Here is a 25,314-nt window from a genome sequence, read left to right on the forward strand (position 1 = left end):
AGGCAGCCATGTTTAGGGAAGCTTTTAATGTTTGATGCATTACTGCATTTTAATATTTTGTTGGAAGCTGCCCAGAGTGGCTGGGGAAGCCCAGCCAGATGGTTGAGGTATAAATAATAAATTATTAATTAATTAATTGATTGATTGATTGATTATCCAAACCCCCATGATGTTGGAGTAATAGCAGAAGCATCACCTTGTTGGCACCAACCCTTCCCCTTCTGCCCACTAGAAGTATTCAGGAAAAACCACTGGAATGAGTCAGCAAAAAAGCTGAGCCGGCCTAGTATCGACCAAGTGGGAGTGGGGTTTGGCTTGCCCCCTCGATCCTCAGGCTGTGCATGCCTTTGCAGGTGGGAGCAGAACTCAATCTGCAGCCAAATCCCCACCTTTTTTTTGCAACCCCCATCCCTTAAGTTTTGCAGCCCACTGTGCAGCTGGAGGGTTTCTTTTCACTTGAAAATAAAATGGCTTCTTAAGCAGCTTTCATCCAGCACAACTTATAAAAAGCAGTGCTTGCTCCGACTATTGGTTTTCAAACTTGTGATGGATGAAGCTGCTTATAGTCCACTTTGCTCTCGGTATTAGGTGATGAGGCAGCTTCCAAGCCACTTGAAGGAAAACCATTTACCAGAGACCCTAGCAGGATGAGTGGGCACAGAACAGCAAGGGCAAAAGTATTCTGCCATTCCACCTTTAGTTCCCCGAAAAACTCTAAAATCTGGATTCAGCCTCATCTCTGTTGATGTTGTCTCAACTTACAAAACCACACAAAGAAGACATTCATCATTTCTGTGTGTTTGTCTAAGTGAAGGAGCCATAGAAATGTCTGCTGGTTTTAAGTTATTGGTCCAGAAGCTGTGAAGTACTGTTGCGTAAACAGGAATGCAAAGAAGCAAAGGGATCAGGCCAACACTAATGGAGAGTCTAAGAAAACAGGAAGAACATAACTTTCCCTGTTAGCTAGCTCAGTCACTGGGTACAGAGCATAATGAATATAGATGTTATTTGTGAACCGTACGCAAGGCAGGATGGGGGTGGGAAGATATGCAGAACAAATAGCAGCCTTAGTTTTTGACGACAAGTAAAGTTTTGAGTAAACAGGTGCATGTAATATCAAGCAAAAGATCTCAGTGGTGGTTTCTTTTACAGTGTTATGCTAATCATCTTTCCATTGGGTGATAAAATTCTCTTGCAAGAGAAATTAAGCCAAGGATAAGATAAGGCCAGGGGCGAAGATTTGTCCTCCACATTGAGGGGGTGTGGTCACTTGACATGTCACGTGATGCCACTGGTATGCGCCAAGTGGTGGTGGTGGGACGCAAGGAGGGTGATCTCCATGCTTGCTCGTCCCTGCCACAGCCCAGCTCCTGGGCTCCCAGGCTGCTACTGTGACAAGCAAGCATGGAGATTGCCCTCCGTGCCTGTCCCAGCCGCCACCTGGCTCTGGGGTGCCCGGTGGCAGCAGGGGTGGTGGCCCCCTCAATATAGGGGGAAGCACTACCCCTTGCCCAAAAATATTGGGGGAGCTGAAGCCCCTTCGGCCCCATGTTGGTGCCTCTGGATAAAGAGTTACAACTAAACTAGCATAGATAATGATGCAGACTCAGAAAACATCTAGAACTGAAAACGCAAAATATGGTGCAAATATAGCTGACTGAAACACTCTGTTTAACTTTACAGTGGTACCTTGGTACCTCGGGTTAAGTACTTAATTCGTTCCGGAGGTCTGTACTTAACCTGAAACTGTTCTTAACCTGAAGCACCACTTTAGCTAATGGGGCCTCCTGCCGCCGCCGCCGCACTGCCGGAGCACAATTTCTGTTCTCATCCTGAAGCAAAGTTCTTAACCTGAAGCACTATTTCTGGGTTAGCGAAGTCTGTAACCTGAAGCGTATGTAACCTGAAGCATATGTAACCCGAGGTACCACTGTAATTTAAAGGTTTCTTAAATATTGTACTCTTTGTGCCCCTCTAGTAGGAAATGCACAGAGTTCAGCATCATGAACAAACTTTGCTCCTCCCTAACTCTAAATCCTCAATAAGTTAAAAAGCATTGGTTCCAATACTGATCCTTGGGGAACTCATTCCTCCAATGGAGAGCTATCCATTTATTCCTACTCTCGGCTTCCAGTTTCTTAATCAGTTGCTATCCCACGACACAAGTGGTCTACAGCAATATCCAGAAGCAACATTTTTATTTCCAGCAAGAACAGAGAAATACTGCCTGTGTAGTGTATGTGCCAAAATATACTTGTCTCCCTCATCTGCAAGAAATTAAGAAACATTAAATGCACCCTGAAATCTGTTGTTCATCATTCTGCCTAAACACACACACACACACACACACACACACATTCCTTTAAGATGAGAACATGAATGAGCATCTGCTTGCAATCATATTTCTTTCCCTTTTGAAATGCTGTCCTGCTGCCTGTGCAGAAATGCGATTCTTCCGAATTCATCCACAAAGTGCTTTGTGGAGCTTTTTCCTGCAAAGGGTTGGATTTCTGCAAAATGGAATAAATATGTCCTTCATACATTGGTCCTAGTGTTTTTTTAAAAAAATGTAATACTCTCCACTCCCCCATTACCCAGTTTCTTATTTCTTTCAGAAGTCCAAGGTGTCCTTCAAAAAAGAGTCACTTCTTCTGGCCAAGCACGAAGGCAGGAAGCCGCTTACTGGAAAGGTAATTTTATTAAATAAGAGTATGTGTTTACTATAGGAATGGGATTTTAAAAAACAACAAAAACAATTTGAATTTAGATAGAGAAAGAGAAAAATTGACTTCTTTATATTATTGTACCGAAAGGTCAAATGCAGGCTGATTGTAGGAACTGTGGTTTAAATGTCATGGACTTGTAGTATTTTATTTGCTCAGGAAAATATAGCTTGTGACAGAGGTTTCTTTTAGTTCATTCTGTATACATTATCTACAATCCTCCCCCTACTCGCATAACATTTGCCCTATTCAATGTGATTTTACTCCAAAACTGCTCTAGCTCCTTCATATCTAGAGAAGCCTCTGAAAAGGAGCTAGAAATTATATAGCAGCAAAATTAACTCATTTTAAATAGCTGAAAAATGTTCACTATTATTATGTAATCTAAATATGAAGCACCTTATTAAGTAGCATTGTTTACATTAGTAACTGAAGACTTTTCTTGGGCCCAATCCAAAGGACCGTGCTTAATTAAAGGCTGCAATCCTATACACACAGTGGTAAGAGTTGCGGAACATTATTCAAGGCAATTCCAAATAAATATGCATAGGATTCTGCATGATTGAAAAAACTTTTTTTGCTACTCTCCTTAACTTTAGTGGGGGTTTCACGAGTTCTGTGTACCTTTTATCTGATATCAGTTGTAGGTGTAAATACACTTTTTAATCTTTAAGGGCTGATACTGTGTTGGTTTTTTTTAAATTCTCCTCAGATGCCAGACAGGTTCCCACAACAACAAATCATTCCTCTTTAGGAAGACATTTTGGACATAAGTGGTTGCTCTCTTTTTTCAATGGTTGTGCTAGATTCTTATGCACACTTTACCTTTCCCATACTGCAGGGTCTTAATATCCAATAATTTTTCCTCAGATTCACATTTAATTTGTTTCTGGAAAGGTAGAAAAAAACCCTTTTTACATGCGGCATTTTCTGATGAACAAAAATGTGATATGGTTGGATTGATTTTAAGCTTCGTTCAATCTGATTTTGTGGTCCAAGCTAAAAGTAAAATTTAAAAACTGTCTAAACCAAAAAGGAAGGGAGGGAGAGGAAAAGCAGAACTAGACAATGCAGCTAATGAAGATTTGCATGTGGTTTAGATACTCTCTTAACGCTGTTTATTTTAAGTGAAATAGTTATTCACCCTTAACATTAGCACTGTTTAGCTATGCTTGTGTTTGGAATTCTGCACAGTGAGTTAGTGTATCTGGAAAAAAGCAGATTTTTAGTAAACAATTAAGGGCCTCTGTAATCTGTTTCAGCAGGGTGTGTGTGTGTGTGTGAGAGAGAGAGAGAGAGAGAGAGAGAGAGAGAGAGAGAGAGAGAGAGAGGAGAGACTACTGTACCTTACTAGCCTAAGGCTCAAGGGGTAAACTTTTGTTCTTGAGAAATGTTTCTTTCACAGACTAAATTCTAGAGGACACATTCATCTTGCTAGAAACTTGACTTACCACAGGGTTGAATGGCACTATTCAGCGGGAAGAAATTCCGATGAAAATCCTCGCTATTACATATTTTACATGGCTGTTTATGTGTATATGTTTTAAAATTATACATATGGATGTTTCATGATGGCCTATACTTGTAATGCCTAGTAAAGGTTTGGCGAAGTAAGACTTACCACAGGGAAGGAGAAAAGGCTGACTGAGGTACACTGGAGAAACCACAAATAAACAGAGTTGGCAATATCCTGTGCCTTTTGCAGTGAGGCTCTGAAGGTCTCTTCTGCCAGTGTGTGGCTCTGGTTGCCTGTCACATCCCCTAACCTCCTCCTTTTACCTGCTTGTGAAAAGTTGCTTTCTTTCCCAGGTGAGTCTTCAGGCTTCCTGCTCAGAGAGCAATGTAGGCGCTGTATCCTCCCTTTTCTGTGTTGTGCTCATGAGGAACACGAGAGGATTCAAATTCCTGTCTGGATATGCCAGGGAACTGGTAGTATCGAGCTTCTTGATGCCCCTACCACTGGCTGATGGAGGGGGGACACTGCTGGTACCTTGAGCACTGTGAGTGCAAAGGTGCAAAGCTGTGCTGGGCACGATGAGGTTGTTAGCTCCTTCAGGCACAGTCCTTGATTGGTAGGCTTTATTTTTAAGGCTGCAGGGAGCATGCTTACCATTTTGTTGTTGTTGTTGTTGTTGTGTATGCTCCCCCTCCTGCCTCAAGTTGAGCACACAAGGGCTGAACTTCCCTCAGGAGGAGTTCAAATCCCCCTATGCTGAAAAGTGTGGGTGCTCTGTTATCCAAAAGGGTACCTGGGGACAGCATCATGGAGAAAGCTTTGTGCAGCTCAGTTACAAAGCCATATAACTTTGTGTATACGCAAAATGTCGGGTCAGTGCACAAACGTGCCCTGATGCTTCTCATTTTTTACAAAATCATCTTTGAACTTCTCTTGCACTGTTGAAATGCCCTTACTGTAAAGGTAAAGAGACCCCTGACCATTAGGTCCAGTCGCAGATGACTCTGAGTCTGCGGCGCTCATCTCGCTTTACTGGCCGAGGGAGCCAGTGTACAGCTTCCGGGTCATGTGGCCAGCATGACTAAGCCGCTTCAGGTGAACCAGAGCAGCACATGGAAACGCCATTTACCTTCCCGCCAGAGCGGTACCTATTTATCTACTTGCACTTTGACGTGCTTTCAAACTGCTAGGTTGGCAGGAGCGGGGACCGAGCAACGGGAGCTCACCCTGTCGCGGGGATTCGAACCGCCGACCTTCTGATCAGCAAGCCCTAGGCTCTGTGGTTTAACCCACAGCGCCACCCGTGTCCCGACCTTACTGTACCTCCATCCAAAAGAGAAGAGCTGTAGGGCCGTCATCTGCTCGGCTGAGAAGCCAGGCTCCTCCTCCTACCTCCTGGCATCACATCAGCCTGTAATAAAAAAAGAAAAAGTTTTCAGAGCCATTCTGTCAATTTAGCTGGGAGGCCACCAGCTTCTGGCTCCTCCTCCTCCTCCTCCTGAACTTCTCTGCCCCCAACTGTTCACTAGAAGAATTTGCAAGGAAAAATACCGTACTTCCTGCTCCCTCCCAAGCCAATCATTTGCTGCTGTTGCTGCTGCTGCTGCATCTTTTTAGATTTCAAACCTGAGGGAAGGGTGGTCTGCAAGCCTTTTTGGGTGAAGACTGAGATCACTTGGTTGTTGTTTTTTTTAAAATCATTTCATTTGCACAAAGATTCTTTGCACATGTCAAAAAGGTTTGTAAAAAGGATGAAAACTAAGTCAAAATGTCCTGCCAGGGAAATCCCGCCCCCCCCTCCTTAGATTCACAGTATAAATGATCAGTGATTTTTAAAAATGCATTAAAAAAAAAAGGTCTTCTTACTGGAACATTTCAGTATCTAATATGTAAAGTCTGTCCAAATTGCTCATATAGTGGCCTCTTGGATACCGCAGTTTTACTCTATATTAATGTGGTGTTCACTGCAGAGAATGAGGGCTTTGTACTTGCCCGACTGAGAGGATATTTGCGCATTCCATTCTATTGCCACCAGTTTACAAAGTGATTACCCACACCAAATTACACTGTCACACATGCTGTCACATACTTGATACGAAAATATGTGCTAATCAACAGCAGAAGATACTTCTGCAAAAGCATTCATGTTTCAGAATGCTCAATTGCGGGGGGGGGGGGGGGAGAGAGAAGTAATCTCCTCTGACAGCTTCTCTTCACATCATCACCATGCAGTTAACTGGTGCTGAATCTTTGCACGCTGAATAAACTCGCCTGCTGCAACTCTGTTCTCTGGCATTCCTTTGTGCATCTACATCAGGACAAGAGTCAGAGACGGGAATGAAATGGGAAGCGCTTCAGTGTAGGCAAAGCTATCATTTTCCAGACAATTACCCTAGTCTGGTCCTACCTTGCTTTGTGTATTAGATCCGAAACTTAATGCAGCTTCACAAATGCTTTATTAAGTAGAGGCTTCCATTTATCAGGGGACAATGCATCCTAAGGGAAACATGCTTGCAGAACTCAAGGGTTTTAAAGATAATTAGAATGAGGCTATAGAATCTAGTGGGACGTGGGTGGCGCTGTGGGTTAAACCACTGAGCCTTGGGCTTGCCGATCAGAAGGTCGGCGGTTCAAATCCCTGTGACGGGGTGAGCTCCCGTTGCTCGGTCCTTTCTCCTGCTAACCTAGCAGTTCGAAAGCACGTTAAAGTGCAAGTAGATAAATAGGTACCACTCTGGTGGGAAGCTAAATGGCATTTCCATGCGCTGCTCTGGTTTGCCAGAAATGGCTTAGTCATGCTGGCCACATGACCCGGAAGCTGTATGCCGGCTCACTCGGCCAATAAAGCGAGATGAGCACCACAACCCCAGAGTCGGCCACAACTGGACCTAATGGTCAGGGGTCCCTTTACCTTTACCTAATAGAATCTAGTACAGGCATCCGGAAACTTGGCTCTCCAGGTGTTTTGGAACTACAACTCCCATCATCCCTAGCTAACAGGATCAGTGGTCAGGGATGATGGGAATTGTAGTCTCAAAACCATCTGGAGGGCTGAGTTTGGGGATGCCTGATCTCATATATATTATTTCCCTCCTCTTCAGTGGTAGGAAAACTTCCTTCAATCCGCCCCCCCTCCCCTCCCCACCCCACCTAACCAGGAACAATGCGGTCCACGAGATCTGCAAACTGTCCAGCATAATTGAAACAATTGCTGCTCCCATACTGAACGTTCCTGCCAGTTTAAATTGATGGGCAGCAGTCCATTCTCTGCACCATCTGACTGAGAAGTTGCATCTCCTGGGGCAGATTCCAGGCCCTTCAGAACAGTAGCACCCCGTCTGTGACATCCACTTTCCAATGAGGGGTGCCAAAATTTCAGCAAGAGCCCAAAATCTATTCACCGCTAGAAGATTGCATAAAACCTTTTCATTTGGGTTCTCGAGGATTGATCTATTTGTGGCATTTTGGTGTTCTAATAGAATATTAACTTTATAGTTCTGTTGCCGATATTTGTGCTGCATTATTGATTCATTTAATGGATCGTAATTGTTTGTGGGTTCTGTAGCTTTGACTCGAATTGCTGTTTTTATGGCGAGAAAATTGAAGTAGAAATGGGGCGGGGGGGGGGGACCAGGAGCAGGTCTTCAGCTATGCAGAGCCCTAAGGCAGTGGCTGAGAAGCGTATTTCTTCATGACAAACAGCACAGCAGTAACACTCAAGCCCAACTAGTTGCGTCCTGAATCTTGATAAACAGGCACAGGGAACAACCTGTAAAAACATTTTCATCATGTAGTTGTTAGGATGAATGATAATGATAACTATTGACTTTTCAATAGCTAAACATACTGAACAACCAAAACTGATTTTGCCAAAACAGATTAAGGTAATGATTAGGAAACACATGATAAAAAACCTTTTTATGTCCCAAAGGAAGCCCTTAAAACAACATACCCTCCAACTTTTATCCAATGAAGAATAGGGACATTCTATCCCATCATCATCATCATCTTACTATTTATACCCCTACCATCTAATTGGGTTGCTCCAGCCACTCTGAGCAGCATCCAATATATATACATTAAACATTTTAAAACTTCGCTATACAGGGCTGCCTTCAGATGGTTCGGGTTTTGCATAACTCCATACCCACCAATATATCTCCAATTAAAATAAGGACGTCCTAACGAAAAGCGGGACATTCTGGGATCAAATCAGAAACTGGGATGACTTCTGTAAATCCAAGACTATCCCTGGAAAATAGGGACATTTTGAGGGTCTGAAACAGGGTGGGGGTCCTCCAGATGCTGTATTCCAGATCTGTCTGTCCTTGGGACACTTCAGAACCACTCCCTCTTTCGCCAGGCTATGTCTCCCAACAATCTCGCTTCATATTCTCCTGGGTGTGTTTACCTGGCTGGAAAGAGTTATTGAACTCTGACAACAATTCTTGGTTTTCCTGGATAGAGGGGCATGTGCGCACAGACTAGAAATGAGCCTGCTGTATAAAAGTGAGATTTAAATTCATTGCTCCTCCAATTTTTACCTCTAGCTGCACCCACAGAAAGGTTCCCCCCTGGAAGGGAATTAGGTCCTCAGTCTGAAAAATTCTGCCTTAAATTCGCTTTCACAATGAGAACTGGGTTGCCCCAGCCACTCTGGGCAACTTCCAACACATATCAAAAGATAATAAAACATTAAAAAAAATTCCCTATACAGGGCTTGGACGCGGGTGGCGCTGTGGGTTAAACCACAGAGCCTAGGACTTGCCGATCAGAAGGTCGGCGGTTCGAATCCCCACGACGGGGTGGGCTCCTGTTGCTCGGTCCCTGCTCCTGCCAACCTAGCAGTTCCAAAGCATGTCAAAGTGCAAGTAGATAAATAGGTACCACTCTGGCGGGAAGGTAAACAGCGTTTCCGTGTGCTGCTCTGATTCGCCAGAAGCGGCTTAGTCATGCTGGCCACATGACCCGGAAGCTGTACGCTGGCTCCCTCGGCCAATAAAGCGAGATGAGCGCCACAACCCCAGAGTCGGCCATGACTGGACCTAACGGTCAGGGGTCCCTTTACCTTTATACAGGGCTGCCATCAGATGTCTTCTAAAGGCTGTATACTTATCTCCTTGACTTGGGGGCTGCATAACTCCATACCGTCCAACATTTCTCCGATGAAAATAGGAACTTCCTAAGAATAGTGGGACATTCTGGGATCAAATCAGAAACCGGGATGGCTTCTGTAAATCCTGGACTATCCCTGGAAAACAGGGACACTTGAAGAGCCTGGAGCCTTATCCTCAGAATTGTTCTAAGAATAGTTGGGGAACTTTCACAGATGAAAGATCAAATTACCTTAACACAGCCTGCCTTTTAAGCTCCCTCTAAGGGACGCAGGTGGCGCTGTGGGTTAAAGCCTCAGCGCCTAGGGCTTGCCGATTGAAAGGTCGGCGGTTCGAATCCCTGCGGCGGGGTGCGCTCCCGCTGCTCGGTCCCAGCGCCTGCCAACCTAGCAGTTCGAAAGCACCTCCGGGTGCAAGTAGATAAATAGGGACCGCTTACCAGCGGGAAGGTAAACGGCGTTTCCGTGTGCGGCTCTGGCTCGCCAGAGCAGCGATGTCATGCTGGCCACATGACCCGGAAGTGTCTCCGGACAGCGCTGGCCCCTGGCCTCTTGAGTGAGATGGGCGCACAACCCCAGAGTCTGTCAAGACTGGCCCGTACGGGCAGGGGTACCTTTACCTTTTAAGCATCCTAACAGTACCTCTCCTGCTTATGCCAATTAAACAGTTCAAGACATGTAAATAAGCAGGCAGACATGCTTGAGCACAGACATCTGGAACATTATTAAGATACAGATGCAAACAAATTGCTTGTTTAGATGTAATTTCCCTCCTAAGGTCAAGTGTTAGCCTCCTCCATTCAGCATCAGCAAAAATGCAAACTGCAGTACCCAGTGATGAGAGTCAAAATACTTTGGGAGGCCTTGACTGATGAGCTTAATGCTCTTGTTATTTGGAAGAAACTCATGACTCCTGTAGTTTTCTTGGAACTAACTTTAGAAACCAATTTGCCATGCCAAGTGCATTTAAGTTGCAACCTACTCAGTTCAATTAAGGTAATATATCAGCGCTCATTAGAAGAAATTAATAGCAGCAGAATGTCAGACACTATGTACTGTGCAATTAGAGGTTCTGGCCCCTCGTGGACATTGAAAGTTCCTTACTGGGCTTCACAAAACTGAAAGTGTTTTCTCTTATTAAGGCTTCTGGCAAAATGTGTTTATTTTTATTTGGGGCAATGTTGGTGACTGGTGGTTTTATTATAGGCCTGGCATTATGCGAACCTTTGAAAGAAATGATGTGTTCCTACCCTGCCCTGAATGCCTGCTTTTCTGTTCAGAACTTGATTTCTTGTTGTGTGGATATGTTTAAGAAACCTGCCGAGTTATCTTTTATTTCCAGAATGGCACTGATGCCTTAACAGCCCATCATACCTAAACAAATACAACTAAATTGAAAACTCAGATATTTTCCAGGCCCCCGCATGTAGTCAGTTTGATGCACTGTGCAGCCAACATATTTCTCCTTTGTGGGTTATGAATGCATACATACACATACATATGCACTGGTTGTTTTGTTGTGTCTGTTTTAAGCAATTTATTTGTGCTTTTATCTTACGTTTTTATCTTGTGAACCGCCCTGAGATCTTTTGATGAAGGGTAGTACAGTGGTACCTCAGGTAACATATGCTTCAGAGTACATACGCTTCAGGTTACAGACTGTGCTAACCCAGAAATAGTGCTTCAGGTTAAGAAGTTTGCTTCAGGGTGAGAACAGAAATCGCGCTGCGTCGGTGCAGCGGCAGTGGGAGGCCCCATTAGCTAAAGTGGTGCTTCAGGTTAAGAACAGTTTCAGGTTAAGAATGGACCTCCGGAACGAATTAAGTACTTAACCCGAGGTACCACTAAATATAAATCGAATACAGAGCTTTCCAAACTGTGTGTCTTAGCATTAGTATGAGGGCTCCCAGAAAGGAGTCTGTGGCCTTTCTCTTCGTTTTGCTGCTGTGCTGAGCTAAGCCATAGTTTGGCTTAGTTTCTTGCCCAGACGCAGTTTATCTCAGCCGTTTCGCTCCCCCAGGCAAACCACGAGCCACGAACCACAGTACAAAACCTTGATTAGTTTTTGGTTTGTCTAGAGAGTGCCAAACCACAAGTCCTGGCTTGGGCAAGGCACTAAGCCAAACTATACGCAGCAGCAAAAACACCATGCTAAGCAAAGCGGTTGAGATCTTCCCTCCCAGAGTCTGCTTATTCATGCCAAGTCATGTTTTGGCTTAGCATGATGTGCGGAACAGATAGCAGTGTCTAGGAAGCTGCCTTATACCGAGCCAGACCATTGCTCCATCTAGCTAAGTATTGTCTACTGGCAGTAGCTTTCCAGCATTTCAGGCAGAGTTCTCTCCCAGACTTACCTGGAGAATTGAACCCAGGAACTTCCAAAAGACAAGCAGATGTTCTACCATTGAGCTATGGCCCTTTCCCTAGCTCACCTAACCGAACTCTCAGCTCTGGCCTTTCTCTTTCTAACTCTCAGCGAGAGAGGGCCCACCCATTTCTCACCAGGCACAGAGCCACTTTCTTTGTTCCCTGAGTAGCCTATCACCAGGGTGAACTTTGGTAATATGGTGTCCTGAGTGAGGACAAAATTTGGTGCTCCCCCCCCCCCATATTTATTATTTTCACAATAATTCCTTTTGGTACAGTTGCTTTTATGGATCTTCTCAGTAGGTACCTGTATAAATATATTTATGATTATAATGCACCCCTGAAGAAGAGAAGAATTTATTATTTAACACCCCCCCCCAAAAAAAAAAATCTGGCTGGGTTTCCCCAGCCACTCTGGGCAGCTTCCCAAAAAGATTTAAAAATACATTAAAACACTTGTCATTAAAAACTTCCCTAAACAGGGCTGCTTTCAGATGTCTTCTAAATGTCAGATAGTTGTTTATCTCCTTGACATCTGAAGGGAGGATGTTCCACCACTACCGAGAAGGCCCTCTGCCTGGTTCCCTGTAACTTGGCTTCTCGCAGTGAGGGAACCACCAGAAGGCCCTTGGAGCTGGACCTCAGTGTCCGGGCAGAACAATGGTGCCCTGTATTGGTGCCCGGTGTGGGGTAACTACCTGCAGTGCCCGAAAGCCAGTGCTGCTATCATCTCACCAGGAAGCTAGCTATTCCACGAATTAAAAGGGGGCCCAGGCATTTCGCCTACCTCCACCCAAAATCACAGTAAGGAAAGTGTGGGCTACATACACTGAAAAGTGTGGCCGGACAATTGCTGGAACTGACAGAACTCGGCTGCAAATAAAACGTCTCAAATGTGTTGTAAAGTGCAATATGCAAATGTGATACTCGATGGCGACAGCGAGCTATGCCAAATTCAATGTGTTTTTCAAAATGCTTTTTTAAAAAAACATTTTGACAGCATTTTTTATATGTCACCTCAATAATAAACCAGGGATGCCAACTTGTGAACAATATTTATTTGGGGAGGGCGGATGCAGGTAAGCCCTGCCTTGCATATTCCATCACATGATGTGGTGCACTGCACACTATTTGAATGGATGCAGGTGGCACTGTGGTCAAACCACTGAGCCTCTTGGGCTTGCTGACCGGAAGGTCGGTGGTTTGAATCCGCGTGACGGGGTGAGCTCCCGTTGTTCTGTCCCAGTTCCTGCCCACCTAGCAGTTCGAAAGCACACCAGTGCAAGTAGATAAATAGGTACCGCTCCGGCGGGAAGGTAAATGGTATTTCCACGTGCTCTGGTTTCCATCATGGTGTTGTGTTGCACCAGAAACGGTTTAGTCATGCTGGCCACATGACCCGGAAAGCTGCCTGTGGACAAACACCAGCTTCCTCGGCCTCAAAGCAATATGAGCACCGCAACCCCATAGTTGCCTTTGACTGGACTTAACCGCCCAGGGGTCCTTTACCTTTATTATTATGATTTGAATGGCAGTGTCCATCATCTCTGGGTCGGGGGCAAGCCCCCTCAAATATCTTAAGGGGGGGGGGCGAAGGGACCTCGGCCCCCATGGAGTTGGCTCCTATGATAACAACCCCAGTATACATGCTCAATAAGCAGCAGGCATCGCACTACCTTTATGCAAACGCCATGGAGGTTCAATGAGCAGGTGGCCCCGAAGCGAACATCTGGAATGTGGGAAGCGCGCCAGCTGCCGCTTTGCTGCTTCAGAAATCCCCTTCTCTCTCACACACAACCCCCCGGCCGAGCGGTTCTTTTCCCCACTTCCTCTACCGACGCTGAGCAGCGTCCATGCGCAGCCAGGTGGGCTGCAGCCTCTCCGCCAGCCCCTGGCTCGCCCTGCCCGCTGCTTCGCGCGCTCCCTCCTTCCCTCCCCTCGGCTCCTCCCACCAGCCGCCTCTCGCTTTTCTCCCCGCAGGCGAAGGGAGAGAGCAGCTCCAGGCGAAAACTCGGCCCGACGGAGATTCCCGCCAAAATGGTGCCCGGGCGGCGGGCGCTCTCGTGGGCTGCGCTCGCGCTGGTCCTCCTCCTGGTGTGCCTGAGTCCCGGTGAGTCAGCCCCGCGCGCTGGAAAGGGGCTCTGCTCCACGCTCGGGAGAAGTGGGGCTTGGGGAGGTGGGGGGGGGGAGGGCGGCGGGCACGCAGGATGATGCCCCCCCAAGACAAGGGGGCGCACGCTGAGGCTGAGCAAGGCAGCAGCCCCTTCGCTGTCGTCTTCCCGCCAAAATTCCCCAAGGCTGTGGTGGAGCTGGGAAGGAGGAAACTCCTGATCTTAGTTCCCCCTGCTCATAAAAAGGAGGGCTGGGCTTTGCATCCCCCCAGCAGATGCCCAGATACACACTTCAAAACAAAACAAGGCCCATTCCACCACTGCTGTTAATAATGCTCCTTATTATTAAATGTGTGCGCATGCATGTGCACCGCTCTGCAAAGTGGTATACTTCAGATGTGGTGCATATAATGTGGATTTGCTTTGCTGGAGGAAAGAGACTCTGTTTTTCCCTTGCCTAAACAGCCAGCTGTGGAAGCAATCATCTTTTTCACTCCCAGCCCAGGACAGTCTCTTTGCTTTTTTCCAGAAGGTATCCCCTTTATAACCCTGATGATAGCGCCAATATCGCCACGTTGTATATATGTTGCCAAGTTTGCACATTGGATCCCCATATGGGGCAGCTGCATTGCGGGGGTTGGACTAGAGTATCCTCGGGGTCCCTTCCAACTGTATAATTATGATTCTATGTCACAAAAGCTTCCCCCACCCCCACAATTGGGGACTTTGTTTGACATGTCTGTTTTAAAGGCATAGGTGAGCATACAGAAAGCAATCTCTGCAGATTGACGGTTACCAACAGAGTTCACTATGCTCCATTCCTTAGACGAGGGGTAGCCAAGGGGTTGCCCCCCAGATGTGGTTGGATTCCAGCTCCCATTTGACCCAGCTAGTAAGGGCAAAGGTCGGAAATGATGGAAGTTGTACACAAACAACATCTGAAGGGTACCAGGTTGGCTAGCCTTGCCTAAGTTCTCTAATTGGGTTTAGGTGCCAACTTCTAACATTACACTTGTCTGGAATGAGACCCCTTAGTTCCTTGGATTGGGGTGGGGCTACAGACAGGCAAATTTCTACAATTTACTATTGCAAGTAAGCACTGGGGAGAAAAGAGAAAGACCTTCATTTGGTGACAGAAGCATCTTGTTTTCTGCAGGCTCAACTTTCTCAAATACATTCACAACTCATATTAAGAGAGCAGTGCTTTGCAGGAAACCTTGTAAATTATTTCAACCCTGATTTATTTTGATTTTGGATTCCTTTAGGTGTATCAAGAGGAAATAAACTTAAGCTGATGCTCCAAAGACGGGAAGGTAAGTTTTCTGTCTCCAACTCATGGCTCTTTCTGCCTCAGCTGTTACTTGCCAGAAAAACAGCAGCTAACTCAAACCAGAGCCATCTTGGGTCTGTTTCAGAAGGTGGCAAGTGAGAGAAATTTTCAAGGGATTAAATGGCTTGTAAAAAGAGGGACACTTCATTTCCCACCGGACTTTCCCCTTGTGCAACTGTCCCATTAGGGACTGTGGGAAAGACCAGGTCAGTGAATGTCAAATGCACCCTTCAATCTAATTTTTGCAGGCTGTGATGACCACTGTTGCAAGAAATCGGAGGAAGACAGAACATGTAGTTCTAGACTCTTGTCTGGGGTCATCCTTCATATGCCAGTACAATACCCAGGGATTCTTCACCGCAATTGTCCAGTATCACAGAATACCTGTTCTCATAAGAAAATAAAAAAATTCCTTCCAGTAGCACCTTAGAGACTAACTAAGTTTGTTATTGGTATGAGCTTTCGTGTGCGTGCACACTTCTTCATGCACACAAAAGCTCATACCAATAACAAACTTAGCTGGTCTCTAAGGTGCTACTGGAAGGAATTTTTTTATTTTGTTTTGACTACGGCAGACCAACACGGCTACATACCTGTACCTGTTCTCATGTTATGTTTGGTATACAGTATATATACTTGTCACACAAAGCAACACAGAATTTAGCATGCAAAGTTGCATAACAGATTCACATGCAAAGGTTTTATACATTTTGATCTTCAGAATGGATTATGTGTTTTATTTATTGTTGTTTATAAGCCATGGGTAGGCAAACTAAGGCCCGGGGGCCGGATCTGGCCCAATCGCCTTCTAAATCCGGCCCCCGGACGGCCCGGGAATCAGTGTGTTTTTACATGTGTAGAATGTGCCCTTTTATTTAAAATGCATCTCTGGGTGATTTGTGGGGCCTGCCTGGTGTTTTTACATAAGTAGAATGTGTGCTTTTATTTAAAATGCATCTCTACGTTATTTGTGGGGCATAGGAATTCGTTCTTTTTCTTCTTCTTCAAAATATAGTCCGGCCCCCACAAGGTCTGAGGGACAGTGAACCGGCCCCCTGCTGAAAAAGTGTGCTGACCCCTGTTATAAGCATTGAAGGGTACTTAAGAGCAGGGCTGAGGAACCTATAGAGTATAGACCCTTCAGGTGTTTGGACCCCCAACTCCTACCAGCCCCTTCCACCTGTCAATCCAAAACATGTAATTGATACCTGCTTGCGACAAGTGACGTTATCTAGAGTAAGCAACCTTTAGGTTAAACCGTTCTTGTGTTTGCTGCCTCTTGCATTTCAGCTCCTGTTCCGGTTAAGGCAGATGTGTCTGTCAAAGAAGATAAGGCCAAAGAGTTTTTGAGCAGCTTGAAACGTCAGAAGCGGCAGCTGTGGGATAGGAGTCAACCAGATGTACAGCAGTGGTACCAGCAATTTCTCTACTTAGGCTTTGATGAAGCAGTAAGTGGCAACGTTTTCTGTTCTGGAACATCCGAAAAGGCAACTCACTGAAGCCCCCTCCAATTGTTATGTCAATTAATTTACTTTTTATTATTGTTTTCATCGTCTTCGTGTGAAACAGGGTTTAGAGTATTATCCTTTCAGATAGAAGGAGGCATGGTCTGGAAAGGGGAGTTTTCTAGTGGTTAACTTGGGTCTGATTATGTGAAGTTCATTGAAGCAGGAATGGGATAATCCATCCCAGCTCTTAGAACAGAACTAGGAAACCTGATCTGGGTCAGTGGCCAGATCGTCATCTTCCTTACCCTTCATGAGTCAGATTGGACAGACGGATGGCACTACCCAGCGGCATAGCGTGGGTTGTCAGCACCCGGGGCAAGGCAAGTAATTTGCGCCCCTAACCCCTAACCTGCTGCCGCTGCCAGCTTCTTCTTGCTGCTGCCTGGGCTGGGGTATTTACGGTAAGGTAGCCACGGCGGCGGTGGCAGGTCCGTGTCAGGTGATCTGAGGTGAGTTGCCGCTGGCGCTGCTGCCCAAACGACGCCGCTTGCCCAGAGAAGGAGGGCAGAGAGGCGAGGGAAATGCAACATGGCCCAGCAGCGGCGGCGGCGGGGCTGTGAGGAGGGGCTGCCTGGCGTGCCCTCCGCGGCCCTGATGCGCGGGGACCACGGCGAGCGCTGAGAGCTGCTGCCTGCCAGACGCCTTCAGCCCGGACGCGTACACAGCTCGTCGGTTCCGCGAGAATAGGGGCTCTGCTACAGCCTGCGCCTGAGGCTCTTCGGCGACTCCGGAGGCGGCGAGCGTGCCCCCCCAGATGTTGCGCCCGGTGCAGCCGGGGCCCCCTGCACCCCCATGCTACGCCACTGGCACTACCCACCTATCAGTCATATGACATCACCCTGCACTGCTTGCAAATAGTTTGATACGGGATAAAAAGTGCTTTGAGATTCCAGGTACCTACTGCCCACCATCCAACTAAGATATCAAATTTCTGATTTTGAACACACAACACCTAATAACACTGTCATAGAAGGGCAGGTCAGTGTGTTTTCCTCCTTTTAAGGGAAACAGCAGTTGACCCAATGACTTTAATGTAGAAGACAACTGACAGCATCAGAGACATAAGACTGGCAATCTTGTGGCCAATTTTCTCAAGGAAAGCAACAATTTTACAACTTTGTAGATACACAAATCAGGAAGTAAAAGATACAACTTTTGCACTGCTCAATGCTATCTTTAGTAGTAGCATTGGCAGTTCCTGCCTTTTAAAAAGAAAATGTAACAATAAAGGGAAACTTTTGGATAGTTTTCTTCTAAATATTGTGTGGAACAAAACTTAATGCAGATTTTGCTCTGGGGATTTATACAGCAATTTGGTACCACATATTAAAATGCAGCAATGTATTACATGAATGTATTGTAGTACCTGAATATGGCAAAGGAAAATTTATTGAGTTTCATGGCTGTTGTGTGGTTTTGCTAGACTGGAGAGATATTCTAACAGTAGCTCAAATATTGAGGCTAGGAAAACTACAAAAATGTAAACTACTATATAATTTACTTACCTTTAAATCTCTTTTTAAACAATTGTGAATCAAAAGTATTCATAAACCTGGCCAGATAAATAGATCCAGTAATATTAATTATTGCTTTTCTTCATAAGTAACAAGGCACATTGTGCTTTATTTAAAGATATCATAATTTGGATTACAAACAAACAAAACTGGCATCCTTTCATAACCATAAACATTAATGAGATTGTTTTCTTTGGAGTGATATAGCATCATCATAGGCTAAGAGCAGTGAAATGAGGTACCACTTTAATAAGAAGTGATTAAATATACAGCAAACATTTTGAGGGTTTGGGATATAGGTCAGAATTTGAAGTAGAGTTGATTTTATAGAATTTCAGAGTTCAAGTTAATATGTGAAACTAAAGTTTTGAAACCTCTCTGAGCTAGGTAAATTGTTGAAAACAGCCTATACTCAATCTTCATGTCTAGGAATTTTAAATTGGTAAAGGTAAAGGGACCCCTGACCATTAGGTCCAGTCGTGACCGACTCTGGGGTTGTGGCGTTCATCTCACTTTATTGGCTGAGGGAGCCGGCATACAGCTTCCGGGTCATGTGGCCAGCATGACTAAGCTGCTTCTGGCGAACCAGAGCAGCACACGGAAACACCGTTTACCTTCTCGCCAGAGCTGTACCTATTTATCTACTTGCACTTTGACGTGCTTTTGAACTGCTAGGTTGGCAGGAGCAGGGACTGAGCAACGGGAGCTCACCCTGTCGCGGGGATTCGAACCGCCGACCTTCTGACTGGCAAGTCCTAGGCTCTGTGGTTTAACCCACAGCGCCACCCGCATCCTTTTTAAATTGGTACAAAGTGCTTAAATACAGGGAGGTTTTTAATATAATGTGAATATTGTGCGAAATAGGTGCCAGTCTAGAGCAGTCAAAATGAGTCCTCAGCACACGTGATGCTGGATAAGCATAGGCTCATAGAATTGTAGAGTTAGGAGAGAACCCAAGAGTCATCTAGTCCAGCCCCCTCCAATGCAGGAATATTTTCCCCAGCATGGGGCTCGAATCCATGTCCCTTAGATTAAGGGTTTCATGTTCTTACCGACTGAGCTATCAGCATGATCAGGCTGTGGGTTGTTTTCAAATGTGAAAGATTGTGCAGACTTCTAATCAACTTTTTAAATATTGCGCAGGCTTCAAATCATTTTTAATGGTTTGGTTTTTTTTTAAATCCTAAAGCTTTGCTTTGTTTCTTCTCAGACCCGTAACAAAAAAATATTATTCTGCATCGCATATAAAAGAATTGCATGCATAAGTTGATTTGGGTAACGGTATGAATAAAAGAGAAACCTTCCAATGCAATACAGGAAGTTGTTACTATTTACAAAGGTGCTGGACCCTTTGTATGGCGAAGTTGCAGCTAGTAGCTAATTGCTACCACTTATTCTTTTTCTTGTATGCAGAAATTTGAAGATGATGTCTCCTACTGGTCAAACCTAGGCCGCAGTGGTCATGAATATTACGGTGGTTATTACCATCACCATTATGATGAAGACGCACCTATTGGCCCACGAAACCCACATACCTTTAGGCATGGAGCAAGTGTCAATTATGACGATTATTAATCTCATCTTCCCTTCTCTGGATTAGAACGCCAGGAAGACAGATAACACCCAAAGGTGCCTCTTACGCTTCTTTGAAATTAACTAGTTTGTTATAAACATTAATAACAAAAAAAAAAAAGTTATGGAACGTTTTTATATCCACTCAGTAGCATAACATGTATAAACGTTAGCATTAAAATTTCTTGATAAGAATTCTTCCCAGTATTTTTGGTGAAATTATTGTAAAACAGCATGGTTACCTTATGAGATTTCAGTTATCTTGAAGGACAGCAGGTGGCATATGGCTTTGGTAACATGAATGTGCCCCCCAAAAGTGTGAATTGATAATCAGACTCTAAACATTCATATTACTGGCAGAAACAATTGCTTACAGGGTTGCAACAAGAACTTAAGAGCCTGTTGGATCAGGCCATTGGTCCATTTAGTCCAGCATCCTCTTCTCCCAGTGACCAACCTCCCAGATGACTATGGCGCACCCGCAAAGGGAACTTGAGCACAACAACACTCTCCCCTCTTGTGGTTTCCAGCAACTGGTATTAAGAAGTATACTTACTATGGAGGTAGGACTATCTTCCATGAATTTGTCAAATCCTATTTTTAAAGATGTCCAAGTTGGTGGCCCTCAAAATAGTAAAGGTAAAGGGACCCCTGACCATTAGGTCCAGTCGTGGCCGACTCTGGGGTTGTGGTGCTCATCTCACTTTATTGGCCGAGGGAGCCGGCGTACAGCTTCTGGGTCATGTGGCCAGCATGACTTAAGCTGCTTCTGGCGAACCAGAGCAGCGCATGGAAACGCCGTTTACCTTCCCGCTGGAGCTGTACCTATTTATCTACTTGCACTTTGACGTGCTTTCGAACTGCTAGGTGGACAGGAGCAGGGACCGGGCAACGGGAGCTCACCCCGTCGCGGGGATTCGAACCGCCAACCTTCTGATCGGCAAGTCCTAGGCTTTGTGGTTTAACCCACAGCGCCACCTGCGTCCCTTGGCCCTCAAAATAGTTTGTCTTTAATCCTCCAAGTTAGCATGGGTACCATCATTATACTGTTATTATAATGTTCTACTACTTTAAATAAAACAGTATAATACTGTTCATGTAGGGACTTTGCATTATAATTAAATTAGGGGAATATGAATAAGTGGTGTGAATGTGTTAATTAGTACTGCAAATAGGAATGTAGTTTCCTCTGTGTTTGCTACGGTGCAGAAAAAAAATGGACTAGGCTATATAAACCATAAGTGCCTACTTAAATAATTTAAGATCATGAAATTATCTTTGACTAGGTTGTACTTTATGAAAAGAATTGCAACCTTAGACACTGTTACTACTCAAGAGGACCAGTTACTGAAAGAAAAAGAGACCACCAATGTAAGTTTTCTGTAACTCTGTCAATATGCATGAAGGCGCAACACACAGTTGCAGCATTCTTATATGAAAAACTAATATTTGTAAGTTTCAATATTTTATTAAAATAGCATATTCAACCACTGGTAACCAATAATACATTTAACTTTCCCCCAGATTGTGCACAACACAGTAGTGATTTAAAATAGCATTTATCCATGAAAGTCAGTGAAAATATTTTCAAATTCAAGTGTGCAACTAGAACTAAACATTCGGGGGGAGAAAACCCAACTTCAAAAGAATACATAAAGCTCTCATACAGAATTATTTTTATTATAATCCTATAATACTAGATGCCAGTGTTTTCAATCATCTGACAATACTGCTTGCTCTTTTTTTCTTTATGCATAGTATCTCTCATTTAAAGTACCCACTTTTTATAAATAAATTGGCATTTTCCCATCCCATCTGCAGCTTCACAAAGAAACCAGTAAATAAAACTGTCAAGGACAGTCACAACAAAATGATCTCACAGCAAGATATAAAAACTTGAAGATACTAAAAAAAGGATGCTTCTATCCTATTTTACATAAAAAGACAGATTTAAAAAGTGCAAGGCAAAGATTGCAGTTTTCTTATTTAGGCACATCCACTTCTTTAAAGCAAGCTTCAGAGTGAAATTTCCAGTTTTTCTTCATGATACCTGTTTCGGAAGTCTTTTTAACAAAAGACAAATTATACCTTTCAAACACAAGGAAAGGTTTTCAATTCCTTTCCGACTTAAAGAGTTTTTAGTTATGTCTGGTTCTTCCTTTTTTTATCCTGGCAGGTTTTGGTTTAGGAATATATTGATTATTTGCTTGATATTCCAATTCTTTGCGAAAGTAATGAATTGCTTTATTTAAGCCTTCCTCCAACGGGACCTGTTACCAAAGAGAGATACAGCCAAATGAGTCAAGTTATAAAAATGCTTATTTGCTCATTGTGATTGAACCCTGTCAAACAGGGTTATTTTATTTTATTTAATTTGCTTAATGCATTTATATCCCACCATTCCTCCAAGGAGCTCTAGGTGGTGCATTTACAGATACTTCACCAAATAAATTTTAAGACAGCATTTGCAGCCAGTGGCAATTCCCGCGAAAACTTAGCAGCTCTGTCAATTGGCCTGTTCATACCTTAAAATCTATGAAGTAGGAAGGAGGGTTTTCCCCTAGCTTGAATGGTGTCCTGGCACCTTTCAGAGAGGGTCTCCTCATGAGTTGGAGGTGCAGCAGGGCTTTGCTGAGGATTTTCAGCAAAACAGGCAGGCAGGGGAAGCCTGAGAAAGTACTCTACCACCTGCCTCCCTGGCCTGAGAAAGTGGGGCAGGCTGCCTCTTTTTCCTGATCAATAGGGGAGGTGATCATGAGTGAAGGTGTAGCCCAAACTCAATCCCTTCCACCCCATGTGATCTCCATGGTATGGAGAGAGTTCACGGGGTTGGGGAGCAGGTTGCTCCTTCGCTCACAGGTGTCTGGGCTGGATGGCAATTGCCTGCTTTCCCCTGAGCAGGCTTCCTGCACCTTTCCTCTTGGGGAGACCAAATGCATCAAGAGGAAAGGCTCAGGCGAAGGCAGGCAAGCATTACAGAGCCTGAGATTGAGTGGCAGGTGGCGGGGGAGATCAGGCATGCGGGCAAAGGAACATTTCCATCTCCCCCTGCCTCCACCATAGCTGCCGCTTGGGGAAAAGAGGAAGACAGTCCATGCAAAGCCAGCTGAGGCAGCACTGCAAACAGAGCATGATAGAGCCTGGCTCTCGAGGAGACACCCACCCACCCCAGCCCAAAGATGGACCTTCTCAGAGAGGTGCATTCCCACACCTTTGGGACTAGGGGGAAAAAAAGCACTGGAGGTAGGTAACTGGCAATCCTTAAGTACAACATTCTCAATTGGCCCTTCTGACTTATTCCTCCTCTACATTATTAGCAAAATATGGAGGTGGAGAGAGGCACACCTCCCTCTTCTATTTCTTCCGCTTTTACTGGACTACAACTCCCATCATCCCTGGCCACGGGGAAAAAGAGAAGAAGAAACTGCTATGGCATGAGTTTGGGACCTCTTCAACACGTGTCCGCAGTAACCATAGAGTACTGCATTCATCGAAGTGATAAAAGTTGCAAAGCTGTGGAGTGTGTTGGAATTATCACAATCTCCAGGCACCGCCTCTTCCAATAGCTTAAGGCAGGAGTGAAGAGTTCCTATAGGAATTTGTAAAGCTACCTGGAAGATGGTAAATTGGGTTCCCAAAGTTCTCCCTGAGGAGAACTGGTGGGTTTTGAGGGCATAAGTGGAATGCCCAACTTTGCCATGCCTACCTTTTTGTACCTCTTTCAGCAGATCCAGTTTATTTCCTGCCATTTCCTATGTTGCAGGGGCACTTGCTCACAGATAATGAAAAATGCGACTGGCAAAATGAATAATCAAGCTCCCTCAGAATTTTTGGACTGTTACTCACTTGAATAAACTGGAGCTAGGATTGCAGCAGTTATCTATTCTGAGTAAGGAATTCTCAGTCTCTTGCTCCAATACTTTTCTCTTTCTTCTGCCTACTTACAAAATATGCAGCCTAGAAACAAGTTAGCTGCAAGCCAAAACTCAGAAGTAAACCTCAACGGGCGTTATTTGTGTACAGAATGCACCACTGAACTACCGCCCTTTTATTATTTTATTTAGGTAATTTATAACCTGCTCTTCATTAAATCAACACCAGAGTGGGGTACAACCTAAAGAAGCTCTCTGAAAAAATCAAAACCACAACGATGATAAATTACATGTAAGAATGTGTCTGAACTAAGGCAGACAGATATTTGTTGCACACCTCTAGCGTTTACTCCCCACTGAACTATATAGTACAAAACTATACTAGCTTCTTGGGGGGGGGGGAATAGCAGAGCTTCACATAAGCTTAATTTCAAACCTACACCCAACCTGCAGGCAGACACACAAAAAGCATTCTGTTTTCCTACTAGCAGTGCTACTGCTAAGAAAATGGATGTTAAGGATTCTCAAGGCATCTCCGTCCGAAAGGTAGAAAGCACAATTAATCATTACCACTCTATAATGACTTACTGTTCAATAAAACTTGTTTCAGTGGGAGCAGAGTCAGATCCACAAACACACATTTTCCTTCACTGCCTTTGTTAAAATCACTTTCACTCTCAAGGGCCCCTGCTTATTTGCTCTAGATTTAACTAGCTTAGCTGTTTGTTTTAAAGATGAATACCAGAAGTGTGGCTATTATCTATCAAGGAGCAGCAGCAATATTGATTTTTTTGGGGTGGGGGTGGAGAAGAACTCTTCCCAAAAGGAGGTAGCACATCATGGAAGGAATTTCATTAGATTTGCCCTGCACAGCAAGGAACACAGAGCATTACTTATTTCTTGATGGTGTTGCCTTTCAAAAATACTTGCACACAACACTTTTAACTCTAGAATTACATACCACAGGTTCCCAACCAAGTAGTAACTTGGCTTTCCTGATGTCAGGCTTCCTTTTCTGAGGGTCATCTTGAGCTTCTGACAGAAACTGGATTTCACTTCCGCTGCCTGCCAAAAACAACAACACCAAACGCGCAAATATTACAAAGCTACATTGGTTTCTGGTGATCGACTAACAGTTTCAGAAGTCTGAAACAAATCAAAACAGGTAGTTTTCAAATGTCCCCCTATGCCTCACATGTTTTCCAAGACAGGCTGAAACAAAGGCTTCATACACCTACAACTCCCCTAAACTATGGTGTACAAAGTCAAGAGACCACAAAAGACCAGTGCAGTTAAAATGCAGCCCCATCGTCCTTGTAGTTGGAAACCCAGAAGGACCAACCCAACATTAAGTGCAAGTAACAGTTCTGGCAGAAAGTAGCTTCCTTGTCCACTCTTCCTGATGCACCCCTAAAATGTTCCACTGAGGGTCGGGGTACCCTGCTAAGTAAGTGGGCTGGGCTGAGATACAGGGGTACACCATCATGGAAGCTTAGCTGGCTGCAAGCCAGTGTTCTGCAGGCACACAATCTCTTCTGCCCATGTAAATACTTTTCCTTCCTTCCTTCATCCTAAGTCCCATCCAGCTGTTCTAATTTCTCATCTGCTGAGGTAAGAGTATCGGTGAGAGGGCTGGAGTTGCCCCATGTCCCCAGTAATTCCTGCCACCCTTCATAAACTTCTGAAGCAGAAAGTATACTATTTGCATACTGTAATATTCTGAATCACACAGGGTGTTAACAGCCCCG

General features: G+C 44.7%; 2 protein-coding genes across 4 annotated transcripts in view; one reads left to right on the plus strand and one right to left on the minus strand.

The window, feature by feature from the left end:
- Positions 1-19,898, plus strand: part of ECRG4 (ECRG4 augurin precursor) — a 34,876-nt gene extending 14,978 nt beyond the window's left edge. For both annotated transcript variants that reach the window (XM_079973069.1, XM_079973070.1), the window contains 5 exons: positions 2,616-2,690; positions 13,640-13,769; positions 15,036-15,083; positions 16,391-16,548; positions 19,536-19,898. In XM_079973069.1, coding sequence (XP_079829195.1) covers positions 2,616-2,690; positions 13,640-13,769; positions 15,036-15,083; positions 16,391-16,548; positions 19,536-19,697 — 573 coding nt within the window. In that variant the 3' untranslated portion in view covers positions 19,698-19,898. The remainder of the gene's footprint in view (positions 1-2,615; positions 2,691-13,639; positions 13,770-15,035; positions 15,084-16,390; positions 16,549-19,535) is intronic.
- A 1,244-nt stretch (positions 19,899-21,142) lies between these two features.
- UXS1 (UDP-glucuronate decarboxylase 1) overlaps positions 21,143-25,314 on the minus strand; it is a 40,277-nt gene continuing 36,105 nt past the window's right edge. The window contains exons 14-15 of one of the 2 annotated variants that reach the window (XM_079972888.1): positions 24,528-24,627; positions 21,143-21,964 (exon numbers count right to left, since the gene is read on the minus strand). In XM_079972888.1, the coding sequence (XP_079829014.1) occupies positions 21,833-21,964; positions 24,528-24,627 (232 nt within the window). In that variant the 3' untranslated portion in view covers positions 21,143-21,832. Of the gene's footprint in view, positions 21,965-24,527; positions 24,632-25,314 lie in introns of both variants that reach the window. The other variant, XM_079972887.1, reaches the window with a different exon arrangement.

Source organism: Podarcis cretensis, assembly GCF_951804945.1.
Source record: "Podarcis cretensis genome assembly, chromosome: 4".
Lineage (NCBI taxonomy): Eukaryota > Metazoa > Chordata > Lepidosauria > Squamata > Lacertidae > Podarcis > Podarcis cretensis.